The following is a 27,276-nucleotide window of genomic DNA, read 5'->3' as shown; positions in this document are numbered from 1 at the left end:
TTGTCTTAGATCCAAAATTGGGGCGAGCCAGGGCCGTTCAGGGGGTCAACAGTCAATTGAAGTTCCCTCTCTGCACACTGCCAGCAAAGCATAATGTCTTCCTGCAAAATAAAATGCATAAGTATTGGAATCTAGATTTTCTCTTTTAATTTTGTAAACGAATTACTATATACATGTTATATATTTAAAACAAACCATATATCAAAGAACGTGTTCGCATTCCAATATAAGCAAATTGTCTTCAGCTGCTGTTTCATTAGATTTTTTTTTCCTAGTTAGTGGTAACTATTTTCAAGGAAAAATTAGTTATAACATTTTTTATTGCGAATTAAATCATCTCCTTCTCATGTATCAGATTTCAATGGTCAGATCACAGAATTTTTCTTTTCTTATGGAACAATATTTCCTGAACTGCACGTTTCTGCTCAAGCAAACTAGGAATTAAAGGTGGTTGCTTATGTTTCACTTGTTTGAAGATTAATTTATATTTAACGTAAAGAAAGAATCAAGAAAGGCAGTCTGCTTGCACATATTTGGGTATAAAAATGAAAGTTTAACCTATAACTTGAAAATAAAAAAGGTGTGACATGTTATTTACATTTGACAATTTAGTATGATTAGTAAACATTCTATCTGTAAAGTGTTAGTTCTTTGCCCAATTGATAATATCTTTTCGAAATATAAAATGATCCCCAGTTCTTACAAAGAATTTAACTTTTACAATTGTAAACTGTTAGATACTATAAAATTATTTCGGTTAGAACATTTAGAAATTGAAATTTGGCTTATCATATAGTAAAAATAAAATCGCCATTTACTGAACACATCCTTAATGAAAATAATAGAGAGTTGTTAGGTTACTTACTTACAGAGAATGTTTAGATACTTTTTTTGACCTCCATTCTCAATTATAAATTTATAACATATCGTTATATAATATATATACTGTATATATGTAAACCTAATAAATTAATATCTCACAGTGATATACATATTTTTTCTCGTGTTTGATTTTTTCTGTTTTATAGAAAATACAAATTTTTGAACATTACTCTTGGATCCTTGTCATTTAATTTATTCGAAGAATAATCCTACTTCTTTTTTCATAAAACCATTAATTAATATCTTGTGTTCAGATCTTGAAAATTTTGGCAGTTTACAATCTAATATTTTGGTGCAATAAGTTTTACATTGTAGCAAAAGCCAGTTATGCTTTTAGGTTCCAAATCTCTGCTTAAGCTGGTAAGTGCCATTGCATTTTTTTACGAAAATGAATAATTTTGAATCTATATTGAGTAAGTATGCACCTTCTTGACATTTATTTGACGGCTTAGGTTTTTTTTTTTCAATTTGTTTTTTATTAATAGTAATATGGTGCGAATACTCGCACCACTTTTACCACAATTTAGCTAATGAACGTTTCTTGAATTTCTCATTTATTCAGAAAAGCGTCTCTTCCTCGAAATTTGGAAGTTCACTTAGAAGTTGAATTCTCGAAAGTGTTAAAAAGGTAATGAGGCACTCCAGCGGGAACTTAAATCCACCTCTTTCCTAGAACTGTCGTAAGGAGCATTTTCCTGTGAACGTTTTTTTAACGTAAAAGTTATAAATCCTATTTAGAAAGAAAATCGTATGAGCCGTTTTCAAGAGAGAAAAAAACAAACTGAAAAATAGATATAAGAAAGTCATTTAACTGATTTTAACCAAAAGTTTCTTGCCGAGTCTGCCATTTGTTAAAAAATTAAGTACTCTTTGCCGGCAAAATATGAATCACAAGTTTATCCTTTATTAAACTAAAATAAAATTAGTCTGATTAAATTCCTGGATATGAATAAAAGTTGTATCGTAATTTTAACTTACTTCATGATTTGTAACTTACTTGATGGTCAATTGTTTAGGGTACTTTAGCTTAAAATAGGCTCTACAGCTTCAACTAGGATAAACATATCTACCACTGATCTTTCTCTCAATGTTAGTTCCCACCTCTTGATTTTTATAAACAACGTCCAGTCACTTAATCTTCCTAGATGTTCGCCTGTGTTACTTCTTTTTCCCCAATAATGTCTTAGAATTTATAAAATTCTGTTTCCAAGCCATATTAACCTATTAAAATATAAGTAAGGACCTCTATCATCAGAATTTACATTATGTTTAAGTAATATTACACAAAAAGTAAATGATAGAGATAATATCCTCAACAACTACTACCTTAAATTTACAAGGAAAATTATTAAATAGGAAGGCCTTAAAAAAGTGTACTTCTCTTATTAATAGAACCTTAAATATAATTAATTAAGGTTACAACTAAAAAAAACTGCCAATAAACTTTCTGGAAACAATAAAGGAGATTTTTTTTTTTTTCAAGTAACGTTTTCTGAATAAAAGCTAATGCACTTACTTACGTTTTCAACAACTGGATGACATTATGGTTTGCCGTGCAGTTTGAGGACCATTTTTCAAATCATTTACCTATACATTATTTATTCCATTTACATTTAATTAGCATTTGTGACTTGTTACGAAAAAGTAGGTGCTAAGGAGTAGTACGAAAATACAAATTTTGATGCAAATGTGCTAGAATAAGATAAGGTTTAAAGCTTTTTCCCGTACAATGGAATATTTTTCTCCGAATATTACACCAAAATGATCTCTTTTAGTTATTAGCGCTGAAAATGAAAAAATGAATGTGTGAAATGAATGAAGGTCACTTAGTTGGGGCTAGTTTTTTTTTCATAAATTGTTAAATATGTAATCATTCTTAGTATGAAATTGTATTTCTATTATTTATCGGAAAAAAGTTTGGAAATATTTTATTCGTTTCTTCGAATCAGTGTTACTGAAGACTGTCCTTAATGGATAATATTCTTCAGTTTCCTAACCTCAAATTATTCGGATTACAGTGAATCCAAAATTGAATTAATAAATTTTGTAATTTATTAATACCAAGAATCTGAACAATTATAAGATTGTCTAAATAAAATTATTGTTGAAATTTATATGCCGATTCTATACTCTCACTCACTAACTTGCTTTCAAAAGTTAAAACGTGTTCTTGCAAACTCGAAAGTAGTTTGATGGGATTTTATTATTTGTGTAAAACCTTAGTAATTATCCCGCGATTAACATTTTAAAGATTTAGCTAAAAGTAACTCCTATTTTTCAATTTAATTCAGAACCAGATGGTCAAACGAATTAATATTCCATTGGAACACTTTCGCAAGTTTTATGTGGCCAGTTTACGTCTGGTATAACTGAATTCACTTTTGTGAGTCAATCAGATTATCAGTCAATTATGACCATTAGTCTCCTTTTCTAATCGGACATATTTCACACTTCGTTTGAATATCTCACATAGCTGTATATGAATTTAAAATAATTACTACGTATTCCTTCTATTCATCATTTTAGAAATATAGAATACTCCATTTTCATCAAAAATTAGCGAAAGCTAAGTTTAGAAGTTTTAAAATGAAAAAAATATGGTTCAGCCATTTTCAAATTAATACAATTAATTTATTGGTCTATTCTTAGGATTTTCCTAAATATTTTGGATTGTTCAAATATAGTATTTTTAGTAAACATCTGAGTTAATCTTAAATTATTTCTTAATAAATTGTATAATTTATCAGGTACAGTTGTACTAGAAGATGAAGGCTCTTCATAAAGAATCCTGTGTAAATCAGGTAAAACACACTACATCTATTTTTTATTTTTTTTTGTTTTGTTTTATCTAAACGGCTCCTCACGATGTTAATGAGGGCGAAAAATATACATCCTGACATCTGTATTGGAAATAGGTTGCTAAGAACGATAAACCCCGTAGTGCATCAAGTTTAAATAATAGTTAAAGAAGCTTTCAGAAGATAACTATTGATGAATCATTTTATCCTTAGACTAATAATTATATCACATTAATTTGTGGACAGGGTCTAAATAAAATAATTATGGACCACTTATCTGGTTAATGGTTTAAATGTTAGCAATGTCTTTCATCATCTGAATTATTCAGTAAGTACTAAATAGAGTAACAATTATCACGTTGCGTTTAAGATTTGTTCAAGTAATTGTAATTAAATATAAACTGTAGGAAAACTGTTATAGATGTCAAAAAAAAAGCAAATATGAATTAATGATTTGGTAAAACTATACTGAAATTTTACAAGTAACTTGACTCCATGACATTAAAAAAAGGTAAGAATATTAAAAAAAAAAAATGGAATTTTTACATAATCAATGATTTTTTTTTCTATGTAGGGTTAAAGATAAAAATAATAAAAGAAAAAAATAGAAGCGTCCTGTTGATATTTGTATTAGAATAAAGTATAAAACTGATGATTACATATGTTACTTAGAATAACGTTCTAGTTTCTTATTTTAAATCCATAAATCAATGATATAACATTTTCAAAAAATAAAAATAAATTAGTAAGTACGTTCACAGTTGGCTTAGTAAAGAAAACGTAAATAAAAATACTAAAAATGAACAGCTTTTTCCCCAAAGTCTCACCGTATGATAAAAATCATTAAAGAAATGGGGACGAAGACGATCTATAATTAGTCAGTGATTGCACATTGTTTCTGTTCATTTATTATAATGCACTTTGTAAGGCAGGAAGAAAGAGTAAATTTATGCCGAAATATATGCAATCATATATTCAAAAAATGAAAGTTTTCTACATACTCTTTTTTTATTTAATTTTGTGTTGGCAAAAACAAATTGACATTACTTATGATTCGAATGAAGCTGTGGTTGTAGTATTTTGCTCAACATTGTTCCTTTGTTAAAAATGAACAACAAAGCCGATAAAGTAAAATATCTCAATTGTAGAAATAGAAATATCTCCTCCATACATTAAGGACAGATTACCTAAAAGTGCATCGATCTGAGTTTACTTTGCATTCTATAATATAATAATAGTTGTTAATGTTTTAATATAAATAAAAAAAAAAAAATTAATTCAGAATTTTAAATACCCTGATTTTATTATTCCTGAAGTCATTTTGAAATTTAACGTAATTTATATAAAAATTCATTAAAACAAAGCCCATGTTGATCCAAATCTCCGTTATTAGGGCCGAAAAATGGTTGTAATGCCTATAATTTTCTTTTCATTTCTCTAAATAAAAGCGATCTCAAAGGGATAACTAAATTATAAATGGTATCACAGGCTTTTCAAAATAATATTACGATTGTAATAAAAAAAAATTGTTTGAAAAAAATCTCTAAAAATAAATACTTGATTACATTTCTTATTTACTTTGACTCCTTTTTGGGTTTAGGGTTACTAGTTATTCCTATTTAAAGATTTGTATTATATGACATTCTACGACCTCTCCAATTTTTATCGTAATGACGTTATTAAAATCTAGTCTTTATTTTCAATTTTCTGAGTGCAGTCTTTCTTTTATTATTAAATAAGTTTGCAGTGACGAGAGTTAAATTGTTAAGTACGGTAGAGAAAAGAAATATATTTCCTTGGAAGTAAGGGAGCAACAAAAAATCTGTTGATATATGTATAAAGAATAAATTTCTTATATTAAGTAAAAATTATTTTTGTAGAATAACAATTTTGATGGCTTGTTCCAAGATGTCGATGCGCAAAAGAATAAAATTTTAAAAAATTAGTATTGGGTAAAGATACTTAATATGTAATGACATAATTAGTTGGCCTCCAAAATTGTTGTACTACATAAAATATCCTAAATAAATGAAATAATATGTTACACAAAAATGTTACTTTAGCTCGCAATATATATTTTTCTTTGAGAAAACTGTTACATATATATAGATATATATATCATACACATATGTGATATATATTTAACATATTTATCACCTGTAAATATTTATTTAGTTTTCCAAAATACGCTCCTTTTGTTATAAAATTAATTATTGCTTCAGAATTCTTCCACATTTTATTTTCTTTTTTCTCCTTTACTTATTACTTTTAATTATTGTAAATTTTATTATTAAATAATGATAAGTCGTAACTGTATTTTTTTTTTTTACCCTATGTCTTTCTGCTTCCTTTTTTTCATTTTTTGCAATAATCACAAATCTTCTGTCACATAGCATATTTTAGATAACATTAAGTAAGCTAGTAAATCTTATAAGATAATTGATTGTAAAAGTGTGGAAAAATAACAATTTGGGAAAAGTTATTGGCCAAATTTCTTTTGTTTTGTTTGTTTTTTTCTATAAAATACCTCTGAAACGAACAGTCATAAGCAAAGTAATAAACAAAAACGGAAAACTACCTCTAGTTAGTTGCAATAAGTATTGTTACTATCAACTATTATTACTGGAAGCCCATACAATTTACTAATTTAATGAACATACCTCTATCATTCTGTATCCATCGTCAGCCGGATAACTGGGAAGCTGCTGACATTCCAACCAAGAAGCCAAGTGGGCAGTTTGGAGAATATGCAACTTCAATAGGGTGTATGAGCTACTGCATGAAGTCTGCCCAGTCAATAGCCTGTAGGAGGTATCGTTGGTCGAACAATGTAGCTCGTTGGGTATTTAGAGGTGGTGTCCTTCTTTTTCGGTATTTGCACTCTAGTTTTTCAAAATATTTCCTCTAATTCTTTTTCATGAAAACAACACTTTACTGCCCAGATGCGATACCACATAAGTGGAGGATAGCTTTTCATTTTTAGGCAGATTTCCGACAGTGGATGTAGGATTTCTTAAACAAAGGCAGCAACTGCAGCCTTCCTTCCGTTTTTTTTTTGATTATTTTGATTCAGTGACTTTTACGTCAATGCGAAACCAAGTCATGCTTGTTTATTATCTGTTCGCTTGTGCTGGTAATTGCTATTGCGTACTTTTATGAAAGATTTACAGAAAACCTTTTTTTATTTATTAATTTAATATTGTAATTTATAACCTGCATATAAGTAAATATGATGGTGATGTTAATTGTGCGTGAAGACAAGAGGTGTGAAACTAACTATCCAGCGGTAGCACTCAATGATGATGATGATGATGATGACGATGTCAATTATCATACCTCCAGGAAATCTCGTGGCTATTAACGATTTGGTCGGCGTGGATTGCCAAGTATGACAGAGAAGGCGAGAAAAAATTACTAAAGGATTAGGAAAAACAGAGAGAGCAGAAGGAAGTTGTGGTAAATTACCTTTGCGAGTTGATGTATGTATGGGATGATGAGGTCGTAGAAAGCGTCCACTACCTTTCTGACTAGTTTTGAATGTAATGTCAGTATGTGTGTAAGTTTAGCTTTACCCCACATCTGTAGACTGTAAGACCAGAAAAGTCTGAGGATGGTTTCATCATATATTAAGCGTTTATGTACCATAGACAATTTGGAGCGTCGTCCAAAGTAAGTTTAACGAGTTTTAATTTAAACAATCACTAAATCAAGTGAATGTTGCAAAATTCTCACTCAACTTTTCAAATTTCACAAAGAATATCTGTGTTTTCTGTTAAGTTTTGATTTGGTGTTATTATTTGTTGGCTTACATTGTACGTTACTAATATTGGATGAAATAATATTGCTTTTATCATTTTGACTTTTATTTTTACTATAAATTTTGAAAGATGAAAATTAAGCTTTCATTTTTGTTTTGTTTAATGATTCCAAATCGTGGAAATTAATAGCCAATCATTATTGAAGAATATATATTCAGTAATTACATAATAAAAGCTCGTCAATAGTGAAAATGACTATATAAAACGTCAAAATGCAATATCTCTTTTGATAAAAAATACCAAAATTCATTGTAATATTTTAATACCTTAATATCAAACTTTTATTTTACTAAATTGGTGCAATTAAGACTTATGAATGGTGAAATTTATGTATAAATAGATGGTTATTTTTCTGTACGTTATTTGCACTAACCACAAAATTAATGTTTGAATGTATTCTCAAATCGCTGATGTTTGTTACAAAATAAGTGAATATATTTTTCTCCTAAAAAAATAAATACAGAAATTGTAGAGCCTATTGCGAGTATAATGAAAGCACCTTGTACGTGATTAAGTTTTAATTTTATTGGTTGGTTCAACTCATGGTTGCTACTTTCAGAAAGTTCAAGCGCAGTTTGTAGCCGAGACGAAAGAAATTTCAGAGAAATATCTTCCCAAAGTAATAGTAATCCTCCATCCAAACATCTGTGTATGAAGTCTGTAAGTTGTTGAGTGTACGGTGAACCTTAATAAAACAAATTTAAAATTGTGAATGATTTAGTCGGACAGCAATTAGATAGTTATTAGCTAGGTTTCAGAAACGAAAAATAAAGTACAAGTAGGATAACTACCTTTCCTCAAAACTGTCACAGATGGAGTGCGATATAATTCATGTTTCATGACGTGAAGCCCAAGAATCATTTCACCTGATAAATGTGCTGTGTGTGTTACATGTCCTAAAACCATTTTATTTTATAATTCAGAGCTGATTTTAGAATATATATAATTTTATTTTCAATGATTAGCAATAGTTTTAAATAAAAATTATAGAATAAAACGTTTTCACCACTTCAATCAATTATCAAGAATTTCATATTAATTGGCTATTTTTCAAACGAAATTTTTACTAAATGTTTAGATGTCCTTGGTACACTGTATATAAATGGTTGATGGTGCTAGTGAACTGTGTTAGTCGATCACAGTGAATTTAGCGAATAGAAAATCAGTATTGCCCGATACTTTTTTGTGGGTGTGTGTGTGTAAGAGAGAGAGAGAGAGAGAGAGAGAATGTGTTTGTATATGTTTGAAGAAGTATCTTCAAAAAACGGAAGTTCAAACTTGGTAATCCCTTGGGTTAGTAATCGTCTCCGATACTTAGTTTTCGAGCTACAATCAGTAAATAGTAAATGTTTTTTCTCAAAAATGTTGCCAATGTTTTATACAGATAATTCTTAGCACAATATAAATTTGATTTCAAATTCTATTTAAAAATTTGATACGATCCTCTTGAAGAATAAGTGAAATATTAATACAAAATATTAATTAGAGAAAGTAAACCTCCTGCCATGATCTCAATGGCAAAACCGTAGCCTCCTTTCTTCGCCAGTTCTATAAGAGTCTCCGTGTCATGGGCTTCAAAAGTTTTAACAAGCCCCTTTAAATAGCTTACAGAAGTCCCTTTTAAAGAATATGTCCAAGCCTCATGATCTGCTGCCCAAGGTATGCCAGCTTCATACAAATCTTTAGGATGATCAATTGGTGGATAATATCTAAAGAAAAAAATCTATTGTTCTTTTCATTAACTTCAAAAATTTAGTAGCCTAAAAAGTATAGATGCTTTGCACTTACTCAGGAACGGTTAGAATAGATGAAAGAGCGCCACAGTATATGGTTGTGAATAAAAGAAAGAGGACTTCCGAAAGAGTAAAGAACCGTTGCAAAGGAGATCCAGAAGATAAACGCCCGGCTGGAGGTTGTAATAGTGCCATCCCTACAGATCTCATAATAACTCCAGACCAAGTGGAAAATTCACCCAAACGTTCTTCCCAAAATCCAGCTTCAAACATTGGTTTATTGAAAGTATTTAATTGACTCTCGAATGTTTAAATTACATGTTTCTAATGCATTTCATAAATTAAATAAGAACATTTTCTTTAAATTGAACTATGACAAATAATTCTCATTTAGGTTAACCAGACAGTTGTCATTGTCTCTCAGAGGATCTGTTGTGGACCCCTCCAGTTGAAGTACCTTTCATCACTGATAGTTTGATTCGGCTTAAGGGTTTGACAAGGGATTCCTGACAAGGAAAAGCACGCGTTTTTTTCTCCCAAGCGCCAAACTCTCAGCCTCACAATTTTTCAAACTGCCAAAAAATACGTACACCGTACATGAGCTGCGTTTGGATTTCTTTCTTATGCACCTATGTAAAAATAAGGTAACCGATGACAGACCATACCAAGCGATTATTTACTTAGTCAACATTGGTCCGTCTAGATTCAATCGTCAGAATAGCATCTTGGTTTATTGAATTCAGGGAGTGGTTAATAAAAACTTTTTCAATTTCCAGTGCCCTAAATTTTTCACCATCATAAATCTTTGTGCGACCATGCTTCAATAGCTGCACTTCGGTGGTATTTGTAATGCCGTAAATGGTTGAGATCCTTTGAGAATCCAGTGCAATCCTCTAGGAACAGATCTACTGCCATCTTATTATCTTTTCTTCATGAAAGTCCGGGCACCCAGATATTCATCAGAATAATGGTTGGTAGCGCCATTCAAATAGCTGAGAAAATTGTTTTAACCTTAACAGCACAAATGTTTTGCAACTATTTCTTTAGAAAGACTAGCGAGCGAGTTTCGCTAGGTTTGCCAAAGTATCTATCATAACTCACACATCTGTCATACACCCCAACTTTCTTCTGTCGTTAGGCCGTCTGAGAATCTCCCAAACATGTTAGAAAGTAATTAATACACAGATCGTCAATCGTTACATTTTTTTTTATATATAGCTATAGAAGTCCTAAATTAATTTGTAAACAAATACTCTGGAACAATCTCTCTAAGAAAGTGATTTCGGTGATCGTAAGTAAGATCAATAGTTTTTAACGAAAAAATTAAAACATTTACTTCTTAAACTAAACTCCGAAAAAGAAAAGTCTAGTTACTACACTTTATGTACTAATATAATATATTTATACAGAGCTATACACACAAGGCATTTTTTTTTTATCATGGGTTTGTTAAACGGGATCAATTTGGCTAGAAGGATTTTCGTAAATTTTATAGCATTTCATTCATAATGTTAAAAAAGGAGTCTCCCAGTTGGAGGGTTGAGCATAACTTTTGCTCTATGCAAGATTGCCCATATCAAATAATCGTTAAAGCAAGCAATAAAATTGTCAACATGCAGCTCATATCTAGAATAACCCTCAATATTTATCACTATAATAATGATAATAATAAAATTAAGACCACCAGCTGTGGCCATTTAAATTAAATAACTTTGGGCTTCAAAAGTTTTAACCAGCCCCTTTAAATAGCTTACAGAAGTCCCTTTTAAAGAATATGTCCAAGCCTCATGATCTGCTGCCCAAGGTATGCCAGCTTCATACAAATCTTTAGGATGATCAATTGGTGGATAATATCTAAAGAAAAAATTCTATTGTTCTTTTCATTAACTTCAAAAATTTAGTAGCCTAAAAAGTATAGATGCTTTGCACTTACTCAGGAAAAAAAGAAAAGAAAAGTCTAGTTACTACACTTTATGTACTAATATAATATATTTATACAGAGCTATACACACAATTAAGGCATTTTTTTTTTATCATGGGTTTGTTAAACGGGATCAATTTGGCTAGAAGGATTTTCGTAAATTTTATAGCATTTCATTCATAATGTTAAAAAAGGAGTCTCCCAGTTGGAGGGTTGAGCATAACTTTTGCTCTATGCAAGATTGCCCATATCAAATAATCGTTAAAGCAAGCAATAAAATTGTCAACATGCAGCTCATATCTAGAATAACCCTCAATATTTATCACTATAATAATGATAATAATAAAATTAAGACCACCAGCTGTGGCCATTTAAATTAAATAACTTTGGGCTTCAAAAGTTTTAACAAGCCCCTTTAAATAGCTTACAGAAGTCCCAAGGTATCCCAAGGTTTGCAGTTATTACATTTTTTTTAACATAAATGTTATTGCCAATTCTGTAATTCTAGTGCATATGTATATATGTATTTAAATATTGCTTACAAGTCAATATTTTGGTGTTTTTATTCAAGAAGTAAATCAAAATTGCTGTAAAAGCTATTGACATCATTTGAACAGCCCACATCGATGGTGAAAAAGCATTGAATGGAATTCTCCATTCAGGTAACTGCTTTGGCTTAGGAACTAGTACAGTTACTTTCGATTGCAAATATGGGTAAGAAAAATCCAAGAATTTGTAATCATTGTACCATGAATATACAGCGCCAGTTCCAAAATCAGCTTTGTCCATGTATACGTTCCCAAGAATGCCTGCAACGTGAAAAATGTATTATAAGTTAAAATGCAACGCTTTTAGATTATGTACCAGAAGTAAATATTGTTAAAAAAGTACCCATCAAAATCAATAGAAAAGTTATTTATTAAATAAATAATTCAAGGATTTTGGTGTTAATAGAAAGAATTATTAAATAAACTTTGAGACACTTTGTGGCTTATGTTAATTATTGTACATTTTAAATTCGTGGATAAATTTGTAATTAATCTCCACTAACAGAACATTATTTGAGAAAAAAAAAATGACTATCAGTGCTTGTTTTTTCTCACTTAAAGCCATCATCAGATTTGTGATGAGAATTGGAGTTATGCTTTCAAATATTCCTTATTATCAATGACTTACTATACAGTCAGTCTTGTATGTCAAACTGAAAATAATCATAGATTTTCACGGAAACTTACATAAATCTACGCACATAAGCTCGAGCTATCATTTATCCTTCATGAAAAATTGTTATTTAGAGATAGATCTTATGTTAACTTCCTATTAAAATACAAAATATTTGTAATTTATTGGTATTTATTATAACTTTTAGATATTCATTTTCATACTTTTTAATTAAACCAAAACTACATGTCCACAGATTCTTCTTCTTAGTCACACCTTTATTCACACGTTTATTTATAATAGAAATCTCTCTAAGTAATCTAGAGGAAATGTTGATTAACTATTAATATTATGTTGACATAATAACACATATCTTACCATTTCCAGATTTATTTTCCCATATTTCGCCCCACATATAGTCATCGACAACTGTCCCTAATGAGCAGTTGTAAAACTTACAAAATTCTTTGAGTAATTTAAATTCCATTCCTTCTAAAGGTTCAAGAATTGTATAAAGAGGATACTCCAGTGTCGCTACCCTTATTGCTGAAAAAAAAATACTTTCTAAAAATGTTACCTTTTCTAATAAGTAAATCCAATATGTACAAGTAAAAATTATGATAATTATCGTACATAAAAATTGACATTGCACATTATAATCACAATTTAATAAGAATCAAAAATAATTTTGGAATCTAAAACTTCAGTTGCATTAATTATTATAAAGTGCACTTGCTGGAACTAGCCCTACATAATGTTTTATTAAAAAAGTAAAAAAAGTCTCCTTTTTGGATTGAAAAAAATAAAAAAAAATTGTTAATGGAAATCTGTATGTTCTCAATGACAACTGTTTTAAAAACCAAATGTTATCACCCTTAGCTCTTAATAGATAATCATCATCTGAGTTGCACAAAATTTATGTAGAAAATAACGAACTTTCCAGAATTAAAGACTCCTTTAGGCTCTTTAATCTCATGTACTGTCTGTAACAAGCTGTTCTAAAGAATGTAACCCTCTAGGCCAGAGGGCTGAGGCCTAGACTTTCTGAGGGTCAATCTATAGTACTAATGAACAATATTGAAGCTAGTCGATGGGCTACTGACACACCTAACATCGAAAAGTTGAAAAAAGATTTTGATCAGTAGGTAGATTTTTTTTTTTGTTGAATTTTGATATCAGTATTTTCAGTAGGGCAAGGAACATTTATTTTTGACGCTGTGTAGTCTTTCACTTTGATATATGGGGAAAACAATTTAGCAGAGCGTTCTTTATACTTTAATAACAATTCTTTATACATTATTTATATGATAACACCATAACGCAATACATAAATGTCTTGCATGTATAGCAGATCTAAATGAGAACAAGGGGCGGTTCTAATTCTGATTTTCAGAAAAGTAGAACTAAATGACATTGACACTGGAGGTGAAAGAACTCTATACAGGGAGCTATTTTTGGTTTAAAGAGTATACTTTAACTAAAGCTGTGATAAACGTTAAGAGAAAACCATTTTAAAAAAACCTTATTGATCTAAATATAAGGCCGACATCTTCCAAGCTTTAACTTTTACGGCAGTGGTTCTCTGTTCCCTGTTCCAACTTTTTTTTTATCCTTGTAATAATTGAAACAATCTCTAAAAGCCTAACAAACAACAATTGAACTTCGACTACAATAAGTGTATTAACTCGCTTAGAGAAAGAATTGTTGAAATTCTTATTATAGGAAACCTAGATTGCGTTTTCATAATCTTTTAGTTCATGACTGCATACACAAAAGAAGATGGACAACTAAGGGCAGTCTAGGAAAATCACAATTAAACCTTCTTAAGGAATTAGTTTAATGGCCATTTCCATTGAATTTGATCATGATTTCAAATTAATTAAACTAAAATATTGTATAATCCTTTTTTCTTTCAACTTGTCAGTAGACTTGTTGATTGATTTAAAATATGTAATAATTATGTTTATTTAATATACTTTTCCCATGTAGATTTGCGATTTTGTCCGGAAACCAAACAACATCTTCATTTGAAGGCCAAATTCCTAGTTCAATTGAACTTATTCTATTTTTTATCTCAAATGGTTCGTAGAAATTATTAGTAAACATTTTAAAAAAGATGTCCTCCTCTTCCTTTTTTTCTGAGCCTAAAAAAAAATAAATATTAATGATTGACGTTATCTTCAAAACTACATGTTCTTGCTTTGACACTTCGTACTTCCTGCTTCCAAGAGAAACTGCCTTTTTATTGGTTTATGTCCTAAAAGGCTTACCAATATAAATACAAGTTTTAAAACCCCGGAAATTTAAATTTTTAGTTACCCTCAGCAGGACTTCTAAGAATTCTGAGATATACTGACAGGAGAAGAATTTTTAGGCTTTCTTTCACTATAATTTTTGAGTTAAAAATTTCCTAATTCATATATTTTCTTCAAACTCCGATATTTTGAAACAAATTTCATAAAGATTCTTAAAATAACATGGTTAGCTTAAAACTCTTACCTAAGCAAACCAGATCCTAAGAGGAAAATGAGAAGCCAATGTGAATCAATCTTCTTTTATATGTGTATTATAGAAGGGATGGTAATTTTGTGGATCTACTCCGTATGTTGTGTTGTTGATGGAATTGCATTATCGAGTAGTAACTCGAAGTTCTAAACTGAGCGAGTATTCTAATAAAAGGATAACGGAGTGTACTGTATGAGGTAATTTTGCATTTCTTAGGGTTTGTACATCCGCCACTAAGTGTGTAAGGAGTAGGCAGGTCCCTCGTACAAAGTGACGGATTCAGTACAAAGTAAGCTTGCTGAGTAAAGAGTATGTCAATGTTATTGCAAATTATGACAATATACGTAGTTAGAAAAGAAAGACCGAAACATAAGTGAAGTCGAAATTTGTACACCGTACTGATTAATCTATCCTTGAAGTTGGATGATAGACCAAAACTAGACTGGAATGCGATCGATATGCCTACTACGACGAGATCAACGATTTTAACCAGCATTGCACACTGTTCATTACATTTTAAACATTTCTAAAGTAATCAGACTTCGAACAATTTCTGAAATTATTTTATAATGCAATCTTATTAACCCAAAAAAACAATTACCTTTCATTACTTCTACCAGCAAGAAATCACTGTTAAATTCTGTTTGTGGTAAATTAAAAAATTGATCTGCCACTGGGGATGATTGGTTCCAAGGGAGAATCAAAAAGCGAGGTTTGTGACGGTCTAATGATAATCTCCTTTCTTCCTCCCAATGATTAATAAAATATCCAGGATCTGAGATTTGTATTACGTATCTAAAAGAAAATAAAGGAGTTTCATTATTAGTCCAAACGTACTTAAACAAAGGTGCCTGTAACCTTTATTTACAATTTAATAAAGCAAAAAGGTAACTCACCTCGACTCTAAATGGAAAAGCCATTTACAATTTATTTTTGTTGAGCTCAATCGGTAAATTATAAACAAAAAAATAAAAATAAAACAAGAAATTCTAGATTGCATGAATAATTCTGTTGAAACAATAATTATTTCATCACCATTAAATAAATTTCTTTAAATGATACCTCTTTTTTTAAGTTAAGGTGAGTCAACATGTGGGATCATTGGCGCCCGGAGCCTATTTCAGTGCATTGATGGCCTGAGTTCAATGTTCTCTCTTTCAGACAACAATATTTATCACAAAGCAGAATTTTAAAAGACTCCTAGGAATCTAAGGACATGAAGCTGGATTCGAAATTGGGTACTGCCCGTGTGAATCCAATTGTGTTAATCCCTTCACTGACCAATTTTATTATTTTAATCGCGATGACAAGTAACAAAACCGATTGTAACTCAGTATATGTTACTTTTCTGAAATCGTCCAATAATGCTCCCAAATTCTCACTTTCTTTCAATTTGCGACTCTATTTTCTCTGTAATATCTTACGAAAAGGAAGTAAAGTTCTACTCCCCAATTCTACCACAATCAAATCTCTCCTCTTCCTAAATCTGTATGTTCGTTAGCTTCATCAATGTACCTAGCAAGTAATGCAGATGTAAAAAAAAAAGCTGGAGCCTCAAGTTAGTAGCAAGAACAGAAAGGAATTACTAATAAGTTCCTTTCCTTTGAAATGCTGTTCGGTCTTTGCTGCCAAAAATTATTATTGTAACTTCAGCAATCTTCTTATGCCGCTTCCTTATCCACAGATTACTATCCACTAACCTCTGTACAGTTGGATAGACTAGCATAAGTTCCACCTGTTGTTTGTCATTCAAACACAATAACAGTCATTAAGCACAAATGAGTTGTGTTGAGTTTTTTTGGTCTCAATGATGAAGCCATCCGGCCCTCCTGATGTGGTCTCAAATAATTCAAAACTGATATGATGATAAAGTAAGAAATGACCCGAAAAAAAGTGAAGATAGAAAAGGTAAGCGGAAAGAAGAATTAGAGCTAGTTTTAGAAATAGCTGAAATCGAAGAGACTATCAAATAATGTTGGTCGCCAAAAAAAAGGAAAGTGAAAAATACGATTTGAAAAATGTTGAATGCAGAAACACTAAGTTCTGTAAAGAAGTTCCAAACTTTCAGGACTCCAAAAACTTTTTAACCCAGATTATAATGTGTGAAAGGAAAACATGGGGATTTTTTTTTTGCTGAGAAATAAGATGTTCTTACTTTCAAGAGGCCCCCTAAAGAGAAGAATATGAGAATGGAGCTAGACTCCTCCTAGGAAAGAATTAAAAGGCTTCCTGAAAAGTAAGAAAGTACACAAGACCTCAGGAAATAACAATTGTGTTAAAATGTTAAAACAAGGAATTGAGAGTTTGCTGGAATTGGAGTTTGGAGAAGAGGCATTTGAAAATTCATACAGATACATATGAAGGTAGCGACCATTGAATTCACTCCAACCCTCCACTGAACCAAATTATATATACTTCTGACAACCTTTTAAGCTTTTCCCTTTAAGGTAGCATACCCCACTCTAATAAAGGCTTAAAGTGAAAAACCAGTTAGAAATCGCCTAAAAGCAAACTAATTCCTTCATTGTGGACTCTAATAATTTACAGCGTGACTTACATGCAGAGCTACGCTCCATATTCTGGTGAGGAGCGAGTAAGGGCGATTCTAGTTCCCCGCTCAGAACTAGTAAGAAATTTTAGGATATCGAAGATTCTTTTTGTTTTCTTCTATTTATGATCTATGTAATTAAAACTGTCCGGTAGGGTTGATCGTCAAAAACTGCACGAAAAAGCGTAACGTTGAAAAATCTTATATAGACAACTATAAACAATATACACCAACTTATTGTATTTTGTACTTTAAATAGCAAATTTTCGTAACCTCATAAAATTATCTTAAGTTCTTAAAAGAACAGTTTTAGAAATTCTGCTTTAATATAACTAATTGTAAAAGAAAAAGCGTAACTAACCCAGAACATTTAAATTTAAATATGTCCGTCATAAGAATGCTGAGATTAACAGATGGGCTAATAGTAATAATTGGAGGTGTGACATCGGCGCTGTTCAAAGTGACTGGCCAAATAGATTCTCTTTCTTCAAATTCTCTTACCCAAACGACACATTTGTAATCGTACATGTAATTCATAATTATGTCAATAGATAGATGTTCTAATTTTTTTATAGTATTATAAATTTGTATCTGATCAGCTCTCCCTTCAATTGATCTTAATAAGCAAATAATAATTATGACCTGCAAAGCAAAATGCAACTTAAGTTCAATTTAACTATAAGAAAACACATGATGTAATAAAAAAATTACTGAATTCAATTTTGTACATATATGTAGATCTACAACTTTTAATAGAAACATTTTTAGGGCACTTCTGGAAGAAGAGGGAGGATTAGAGGCAACCATTAAAGTGCTATTTCTACATATTGCGATGATTTGTCACCTATAAAATTTTAATGAGAATCAAATGTGGGAACAAATTTTCAAATTTGAAGAGGTGCCACTTTATTGAACAGATTTTTTAGTAGTTGAAATTTTCTCGAAAACGGTTCTATGGGTTCATCCAGTGGCTGGCCCTTAGATTTTCTCTTCCTAGGAGATTCTTACAGCTCACTGTCCGGTGATGGACAGTATTGTATGAGACGAGAGAACTGACATTTGAAACATTTTAAGAAGGGTACTTCTGGAAGCGGGAGGGGGTAAATAAAGTCCCTTTAATGTGCCATTTTTGTAAAATGTACGATGTTGTCCTTTATGCATTTAAGAGGGTTAAATATATTGCTAAAATGTTTGAATAATGCGTTTTTGGGAAGGGGTGGGAGGAACATTTCTGTTTTAAGTATTTTAACAAATGGTTTTAGAACTGTATAATATTGTCAATAATTAGATTTGACTCAAATATTCTGTGTTTGAAGAAAAAATGTTAGAAACCTTGACAGTAGTAGAAACAAAAAAGTCGCTTGTGGGTTCAGTGGGTGAAATCAGCGATATTATCCAGCACGAATCATCTAACCACATTTTTCGAAATTTAAAGTCATAAATAGTTGTAAAATTTTCAACAAAAAAATTCTAACATTTTCAAATAAAAATTTCTGAAAATAAATGTTAAACAATTACATACGTACTTGAGTTATATACATTTTTTACGTGCAGAAAAAAGTACGTTCTCAAATGTCATCAGTGTGCCTTGTGACAGGACTACTAAGTATACTTAGTAATGTAAAAAAAAGTATGCATAATCATGCAAATAATATTTCAACTTCTTAAGTCGTTTGTCCAATAAAGAATTCATCACTAACAATTCATGTGTCATTCATTGTCATTATGAATGACAGTATAATTTCTGTTATTCGATGCTCTAGCATTCATGAAACATTCTTCTTTATTTGCTTAGTTTTCCTCTTCATAAATTTATAATTCACTTTTGTTCTATTTTATTACGTGTGCTATTTTTAATCAATCTGATCTTACATCTTACAATAAAATAATAATTTTTAGATGTTTTAATTTTGGAATTTCTAAATTTTGTATTATGGAGGATTCATAAAATAAATACGCATCTTTTTATCTAAATAAATCTTAAAAATGGCAAAATTTCTTTGAGTAGTGGAACTTCTGGTTTCGGAATTGCTTCAAATTTGAAATTTTGTTAATTTTTGTTAAAAGAATAAGTGATAAGATTGTTTCATAACAGTTGAATGGCTCTTTAGCGGAAAGTTCACGAAAAAAAGTGACATTTTAAAATTGTATTAAAGATCTACAAGTGAGCAATGACTGTGTCAAGTTTTTTAAAAAATCGTTGGTGACGTTTTCGATAAAATTTCAAATAAGAGACAAAAAAGATCAGTAAAGTAACTGTTCTGGTTGAGCGATTCTCTTGTGGGTTCGCAAAGGAAATAAAAAGTTTCACCTTCCTTAGTTTTTCGTTTTTGAACTAGGGTCAACCCACATACATTCATTATTTGGGTTCAGAGAACCTCAAAATCTGTATTCTGGTAGAAACTAGAAAATTTTAAACAATTGGAATTCTTACTCTTTAGAGAATCACAGACGTCTGAGAAGCACATTGTTTTATTTTTGCCGGATAGCTTTTCTAAATATGTAGAATTAAACTTTTTAAATCTACACTTTATATCTCACTGAAAGAATGCATTGAATACATCTTATTATAAATAATTACCAATTATATTAAGAAAATATATAATTATCTCAGTTGTTAAATTTACATTATTTCATTTTCCATCTATTATACGGTAATGAACTAAAACATTTAAAAACTTCTTGCCTAGACCATGAAATTAAATAAGCAGTGTAAAACAACTTTGTTCTTTATTATGAAAATAAATGTTTTGGTCTCTAACATTATATAATGATTGTCTCTTATGTCAGTTAAATATTTATCTTCTTCCACAACTTGCGGCTAACGACTCAATCCAAAATGTAATAACTTCCGCACAATTTTCGGACCACTCCAAAAGCCCCTAAAAAGTGATTTTATATTAATGTAAAATCAAATTAAATTCAAAGAAAAAAAAAATCTAATAAAATAAAATGCTAACATAATTATTAGAACTTCTGAATATTAAGTTAGATATACTTCTTTATACAATATTAAATTAAATATAACTATATTTATAAATGTATATAATATATAAATATATAAATCACAAAATTGTTAAGTATTGAAAATGTTTTATTCACCCCCACAACGTCCCTCCACCCAAGACTCCCCTTATGACGTTTTTTACGTCATTTTTCACTAATTAGACCCGACATAAAACAGTTACAGTTAAAAACCATTTTATGTTTTGCAACAGTAACATGTCTTTTTACGTTCCGTTACTTTTTTTGCCAAATCCACTCCTATAAAAAATTGTCAATGTTATAAAAATCTTAGATGTGGCTTGTTAGGTTTATTGTTTTTGTACAAGTATTGTAATAAAAAAAAATGCGTCACTTTACATTAAATTTCAAGTATTGTATACTAGTGGTAAGTGGAGTTTCATTCCTGTTGTTGTTACGTTTTAGAACCCCGTAGGGGAAAGTGGATTAACCACTTCTTCAGGATACTTGGCGTTCCTATCCCAGCCTAACAACATGAATATGAGCAACATACTCTGTAACACCCCAATACATTTACAGTTTACACTCAGGGCATAGTGGTGGTATACCCCCACCGCTAATCCTTGCTTCTATCCCTACTTTGATCCTGTCTATCCGTTTCCTGAACCCACGGATCCCTACCCAAGCAGAGATGAGGACTCGTGTCGAGGCAGAATGCGTACAGGCTAGTAATATTTATGTGCGGTAACGATCACCTTGGGGCAACGGGCAAAATTCCATTGTGATGTAGCCTTCCTGTTGCAGTGGGGGGCTGCCCGTTGATCATCCCTTACCACACGCTGGAATTAATGTCTTCCAGGGGTGCCCTCAGGGGGTTTTAACTCGGCTCCTGTGACACATGATCGCAGAAGACTAACTTGAGATGCTATACGGGCTCTCGGTCCTAGATTACGCAGATGATATTTCTGTGATGGTCAGAGGTAGGCACAAGACAATCGTTGCTGAGCTCATGCAGAAAGCACACGAGATCACCTGTGGGAAGACAAAGGGTTTTCGCCCCAAAATGACCTATTGCCTCCATAACATACATGGAAAGTCATTCCAAGAATCCCCTACCAGTGGTACTGGTATTGTGGTGTAGGAAGACTACAACAGACGGCCAACAAGGCTCTAGCCAGCGTGCAGATTGATTACGGGGGTCCTTAGCAGTGCCCCTACTGCCTGGAAAGCACCAAGGGTGAAGTTCGTGTGACTCTCAGAGATTGGATCTGGAGAGAACATGAAAAGAACTGGGTGATGTGTCCTGGGGTTAAACACAGTAAGGCACATGATGCCTTGGCTGTCTAAACAAAGAGCTAAAGTGACTCTGTGCTAGTGCAGAAATCAGATTACTCTGATCACAGGGGATGGTAGATTCAGAGAGCGTCTGTCAAGGTGAGGCTTATCAGCTCGGAACTGTTGCGCAAATTGTGCCAGGAAGAGGAGGAAACGGCCTCTCACTTGTTGTTCGATTGCATTGAAATCGAGTAGTTGCATCCCTTGTAGAAGAGTAACGGTTATTTTGGCGATCTAAGAAGTATAATGAACCAACTCTGAAACTCTCCAAAGAAAGAAGTTCACCTTTTTCCGCGAATAAGTAAAGAAATAAGATTTGTGTTGAAGTCCAGCCTCTGATTAACTTAGAAGCGCTATTCTAGGCTTCTATTTAATCACGAGAGAATCCGTAAACATGAAAAAAAAATCAATTCTTTCCGATAATTACTTGATTAATGTTCATACCCCAACAGAAGAGAAAGATTATCCGATGTTTGTTTCCCCATAAGAGGTTGGACGAAAAAGGAAAACGATTGAAGTGGCAGGGCAGAAGTGCTCCCCAAAGTTGGAAAAATTACAAAGAAGCCAAAACAAAAAAGGTGCCAAGGATGAAAAAGTTATTCTCAGTATAGCGTCGTCTGTGACTATGAAATCACTACTCTTAACTTTTATATTCTTCGGGACTCTTAGCTCACTACGTGAAGAACAATGTTGTCTGAAACTAGAGGCCAACATGCTAGACAACGGCTTCGCTCGGAGGCAATGACCTCAGATGTAGACGCGCTTTAATTTTCATTGCATATTATTATTTATTTAAGAAAAAACAAAAAAGTACACGTAACTTACCTGAGCATTAGGTTCCAATATAAAAATGGCATCATATTCTTTTTCATCCAATACATTGCAAAATGTTCTTTACTTTGATCAATAGGAAATGTTTCCAGAGGTTGTAAATTATAATCAAATTCAGCCATAATACATGAACCCACGCCAGTTACGAGTGGACATGAAGTGTAACCATCATATTTGGACTTGGTTTTATTTGATCCCAGCATATCACACGACAAATTCTTATAAAGCACACTTGATTGCGCAGCTGAAAAGTTTTATGCAAAAGTTATTTAATCCACTCATGAAACTTCACTTTTAAATTAATGTACACTCTAAATATCAACTAAGAAAACAATTTATAAATAAAAGCCTTCTTAAAAATTCAATTGTAATAGTTTTATTAAACTATCTCTGATCATTGAATGGTCAAAAGATGTATGTCTAATACTACTGTGAGATATTGATGAACTAAATTAGTTTTCCAAACAATTATTGATCAAAATACTACTTATTAAGGATATATAAATAGTAAATTCAGATCCAAAAAGTCTTACCAACAGCAGCTGCAGTTTTTGATGTAGGTAGGTTTGTACAGTCACCTAATCCATAAACGTTTGGATAATAGTCATGTTTTAAAGTTGATTTATTCACACGTAGAAAGCCAGCATGATCTACAAAATCTGGATGTGATTGCATTACAGCAGGAGGACCCATTGGTGGTGTGACATGCAGCATTGTATACTGAAAATTTCAATTGGCTTAGCTGATATTTGTAATGCTCGTGTCACTAAACTGAGAGATTTTCCATTTTCATTAAACAGTGGCAATTAAGAGAATTAATTATTAATATGCAATCAGAGAAGTACCGGTTCATATTTTGTTTGCTGGGAGATCAATATCGAATAAGAAGATCAGAGAAAGTGAACTGGTTCAGATATTTGATTCCACATTAAATGCAGTTACTAGTTACGGCAGTGGAATTCAACCCTTGTAACTATAAAAGTATAATTTCGCGAAGTTGTAATTTATTAATAGTGAACTTCAAGTGATATTTTTGAGGTCTGAAGGCAGTCGTGTATTTCGAACTGGGTTCTCACAAGATATCGCCAATTGAGTTTTTAATTTCACGCCAGCAACTTTCGCATTAGGTCACGATTCCCACTTAGGAAGCTGCCGAGGTTGCTGAGAACCACAGAGGTTGAGGAGGCAGGAGAGAAGCAGGATGTAGGAGTTGAATGGAATGGACCTAACCAGCACACCTCCTGTCACAGAACTATTTTTAACTACTGTCTCCAACATCAACCACCAGTAGCAGCTCATAACAAGAACAACAACTACTAATACACAACACAGTCTCATAAGTCCAGGTGGCGTGGCAGGCCGTACCTGAATAGATCACTGACATCACTTCTTTATTTGCTATCTTCATCAAAGAATTTAATTCACTTAAAAAAAAAAAAAATCTTTCATTACTTTTCTTACCGCACAAATCACAGAAATCCGTCCTATGCTCACTGGATGAACCTTCCTACTCGACAGTTTCTTATCATCATTTTCAGAAATTAAAAAGGTTTTGCTTAGGGAGAGGCAGCACAAGCGCATTCATTGAGCAGCTAAGTGAAGCAGATGTGGAGGGTTACCCTTATGTTTGCTGTGCTATTTCTAATAAAAATTATTATTGAAGTACAGGAGTTGTTGGTGCTGGCTCGCTTGTAAAACTGGCAAATGAGTGGCTGATTGTTCCGCACAAGCCCTCAATATTTTAAGTTGTTGATGGCGACTCGTCCGTATCTTGAGACTGGACTATTTTATTGCTCAATCGCAGTAATCACGAACTTTACCGTATCAGAGCTGCTGGCTTATGCATATAATTTAATATTACTTAAAAATTGGATTATATTTCTATATTTGAATTAAATTATTATTAATTGTTTAACAAGTAATAAACTTTTTATTCATCCTATAGTACCGTTATATAATAAAGGTTATTGTTCTAGATGTCTAAGTATGGAACGTACTTGCATGTAAAAACTGCGCCGCAATAAGCGCATTGCCACGCGGAGTTCAAGTCATAATGCTTTAGGATACTGCCAAATTACGTTTGACATGCGCGTCAAACCTAAGAGAAAATATGAAGACTTTCACACCATTTTTTTAACTCAATTCTGAGAAGAGAAGTTAAAGTGGTTTAGAAATGAAGTGACAGTATTCTGTATGATAGAAAAACTAGTCTCCACAAATAATAATAATAAGTAATGTATAAAACATCTTAAGTGCTATTCATTCCCTAAAGATTAATTAAAATTTACTCACAGGGATTGCTTCTATATTAATTGGTCTTTCTATATCTTTAAAAAATGCTTCTCGGTTTATATAATCAACTTCGACAAGTTCTTGTTTCATAGCAACATCTACGTTTCTCTTAGCACAAATTTCATGCAACTTTGTAGCGTAATGTTTCACAGAAAATATTACAGGGAGTGCAGTTCTATAGTAGAAATTAATCTTATCTCTTTTACCTGTCTGCAAAAATAAGTTGAACGAAATAAAATAAGCAAAATGACAGAAATATTGTAACATGCATTATAATATAAATTTTAATAACTTTTCTGATAAAATCTTCTGATATAAGGCATGCTTTCAGTGGAGCGCCAGCACATTTCACCGGAGTGTTAGGAAACGTAAATATTGCATTTCCTTCCTTTATTTTGGATAAAGTCTCAAAAGTGCGTAGAACATACTTTGGAGAATAGTTGGAGCAAACTCCGCTTTCAGGTGAATTAAGAGCCTCCTCTAAGCCTTTGATCTGATAAAACAAAATCGTTCATTATGATTAAAAAAATTAATAAATAGTTTATAAACTTATAACTAAGTTCAATGGGAGTACTAAAGTAAACTACAGATAAAGAAAGATCATTAAGTTGATTACCTTATTATATTGCAGTTCTATGCCTAGTGCCACAACAAGGTAATCATAAGTAATTTCTGTACCTAATTTAGTTTTAACAACCGAAGATTCAGGATCAATACTGGCTACGGTATCCTTAACCCAAAGAACTCCATCTGGCAGAACGGATGATTCCGACCTACTTGTTTCCGCCATCGGTTTGATGCCTCCTCCCACAAGCGTAAACATTGGTTGATAGTAATGTCTCTAAAATGAAGACAGCTTTCAAAATCAATCTTCTGCTAAATGTTTGAAAAAATGGATTGTTTACGAACATACATCATTGGGTTCTACAACTATGATCTTATTTTTTCCAAGTTTGTGCCTGAACTTAGCTGCAATTGTACATCCTCCAGTACCTCCACCCAATATAAGTAATTTGCAACTGATTAACAAAAATTATAAAAATATATAATTAATACAGAAATGAAGTCATTACTTTCTAAAGTATTATTACATTTTACAAGCATTTTAACTGATTGCAAAGGAGCCATTTGGCGAGGCAACGGATTCCCACTCAGAGAACACGATTTGAGTCAACTTGCTTATCTCTTCTTAGGACCTTTTTTCACCTCAATTTCTGGTCAAGGGCTGCGACTGTGACGAGAGAACCCTGTTCGGAAACTGGCATTACATTAAAAAAGCCTCCGGATTATATCAATGATGCTGGACGACTTGCTTTAATTTAAAAAAAAAACTACCGTACAACAGATGCATCCCAAAATATAATAAACGGTATTATATGTGCTCTATTTACAAAAATAAAAGTTTAAAATGTTTGAAAAGCCAATATACAGCAAAAAGAAATTAGTGAAACACATGTACAATTATCGTTTGGCTTTATGTACTCAGATTAATCCACTTGTTGATAAGACGTTTTCCGGCTGGTTTGGGGAACAAAAAATAATATTTTTTGTATATTTATTTGTGTATATTATTTATGAGTATTGCAGTTAATTTCGAAGCAATAATTGAAGACAATTTTGAGCTATGTACCTCTTCGCTCCCTTAACACTTTGAAATTTGATTATTTCTTCTACAGAGATATTTATTAATATTACTGGACTAAAAAAAAATGAAGCTTAGTTATAAGCACTTGCATAATATACAAATGAAATTAAACACACACGTCTAGTCCAAAAGGCGTATTGTTTTAGTTTCTAAGCCATTAACTGAAAATAATGTTTACCTTTGTTTATTACTAGAAGTACCAGCATATCTCACAGCCATCAAATACAAGGAATTCCTTAAATTCTGCATAATTTATTCTGTTGGTTAGTTCAAATCAGTTAGCCAATAAAGATTAAAACATCTATTCAACAAAAATTATCCTGTACAATCTGACTCATTTATAACATGGCCAAACTTACACTAACGGCAACACTCAAAATGATAAACTTATCAGCTGATAACATACAAGTTAATTTCCCATCTCAAACTCGAACAATAATCCTGCGTAATTTTCAAGTGAAAAAAAATTTTCACTTGAAAATTACGAGTGTTACCGATAGTATGAATTTCCAAGAATATTTTCCGGGAATTACAATTGTTATATAACCACAAAATTCATTAGCATTCGGTAATAAAACTTCGATTTGCTTGCTTGGAATGACATAATTTATGTGTAATACTGAATAATTTATAAATGATGCTCTTTACGGGTGCGAATACGTCTTTGATGTACATTTTATTTAAATTTTATATAGAATTTATTTTTGGTCAACACGAAAGCCCAAAATCGATTTGGGGCTAAAAGGAAATAAAATTAATTGTAAATTAGATTAGATTAGTATAGGAAGTGGCTATTAGACATATGCGCCTTGTTTTAAAATACTTATCGCATCTCTCTCACAT

At 31.7% G+C, this 27,276-nt stretch overlaps 3 protein-coding genes across 23 annotated transcripts in view; 1 reads left to right on the top strand and 2 right to left on the bottom strand.

The window, feature by feature from the left end:
- enc (R3H domain containing protein encore) overlaps positions 1-5,441 on the top strand; it is a 44,527-nt gene extending 39,086 nt beyond the window's left edge. For 15 of the 16 annotated variants that reach the window (XM_074125572.1, XM_074125570.1, XM_074125576.1 and 12 more), the window contains one exon: positions 10-1,051. In XM_074125572.1, coding sequence (XP_073981673.1) covers positions 10-94 — 85 coding nt within the window. In that variant the 3' untranslated portion in view covers positions 95-1,051. Of the gene's footprint in view, positions 1-9; positions 1,052-3,629 lie in introns of those variants that run through there. The other variant, XM_074125575.1, reaches the window with a different exon arrangement.
- On the bottom strand, positions 137-20,128 carry LOC141452962 (glutamate receptor ionotropic, delta-1-like). 5 transcript variants are annotated; one of them, XR_012457705.1, is made up of 11 exons: positions 18,699-18,846; positions 17,728-18,008; positions 15,420-15,613; positions 14,290-14,457; positions 12,692-12,859; positions 11,695-11,961; positions 9,287-9,494; positions 8,996-9,207; positions 8,290-8,394; positions 6,341-8,183; positions 137-2,103 (listed from the first exon to the last, which is right to left on the bottom strand). XR_012457705.1 is itself a non-coding variant. In XM_074125587.1 (11 exons), exons 3-11 carry the CDS (start codon positions 17,901-17,903, stop codon positions 7,879-7,881), a joined length of 1,803 nt encoding a protein of 600 aa, XP_073981688.1. In that variant the 5' UTR covers positions 17,904-18,008; positions 19,801-19,906; positions 19,994-20,128; the 3' UTR covers positions 4,928-7,878. The 5 variants fall into 5 exon arrangements, 4 of the variants coding, with proteins under 4 accessions (XP_073981688.1, XP_073981687.1, XP_073981686.1 ...); XM_074125587.1 differs by lacking the exons at positions 137-2,103; positions 18,699-18,846 and adding exons at positions 19,801-19,906; positions 19,994-20,128 and having other exon boundaries at positions 4,928-8,183; XM_074125586.1 differs by lacking the exons at positions 137-2,103; positions 18,699-18,846 and adding an exon at positions 18,893-19,773 and having other exon boundaries at positions 4,928-8,183.
- Sqor (Sulfide quinone oxidoreductase) lies at positions 20,080-26,972 on the bottom strand. Of its 2 annotated transcripts, XM_074125589.1 has the most exons (8): positions 26,612-26,970; positions 25,702-25,807; positions 25,405-25,629; positions 25,081-25,281; positions 24,789-24,998; positions 23,030-23,216; positions 22,491-22,740; positions 20,080-20,248 (listed from the first exon to the last, which is right to left on the bottom strand). In XM_074125589.1, the coding sequence occupies exons 1-8, from the start codon at positions 26,680-26,682 to the stop codon at positions 20,188-20,190; spliced, it is 1,311 nt and encodes a 436-aa protein (XP_073981690.1). In that variant the 5' UTR covers positions 26,683-26,970; the 3' UTR covers positions 20,080-20,187. The 2 variants fall into 2 exon arrangements, with proteins under 2 accessions (XP_073981690.1, XP_073981691.1); XM_074125590.1 differs by lacking the exon at positions 25,702-25,807 and having other exon boundaries at positions 26,612-26,972.
- Between the last annotated feature and the right edge of the window lie 304 nt (positions 26,973-27,276).

This window comes from Rhodnius prolixus, unplaced genomic scaffold (assembly GCF_049639745.1).
Source record: "Rhodnius prolixus isolate KJV_2025 unplaced genomic scaffold, Rpr scaffold_3, whole genome shotgun sequence".
NCBI lineage: Eukaryota > Metazoa > Arthropoda > Insecta > Hemiptera > Reduviidae > Rhodnius > Rhodnius prolixus.
This window is presented reverse-complemented; position numbering and strand designations above follow the sequence as displayed.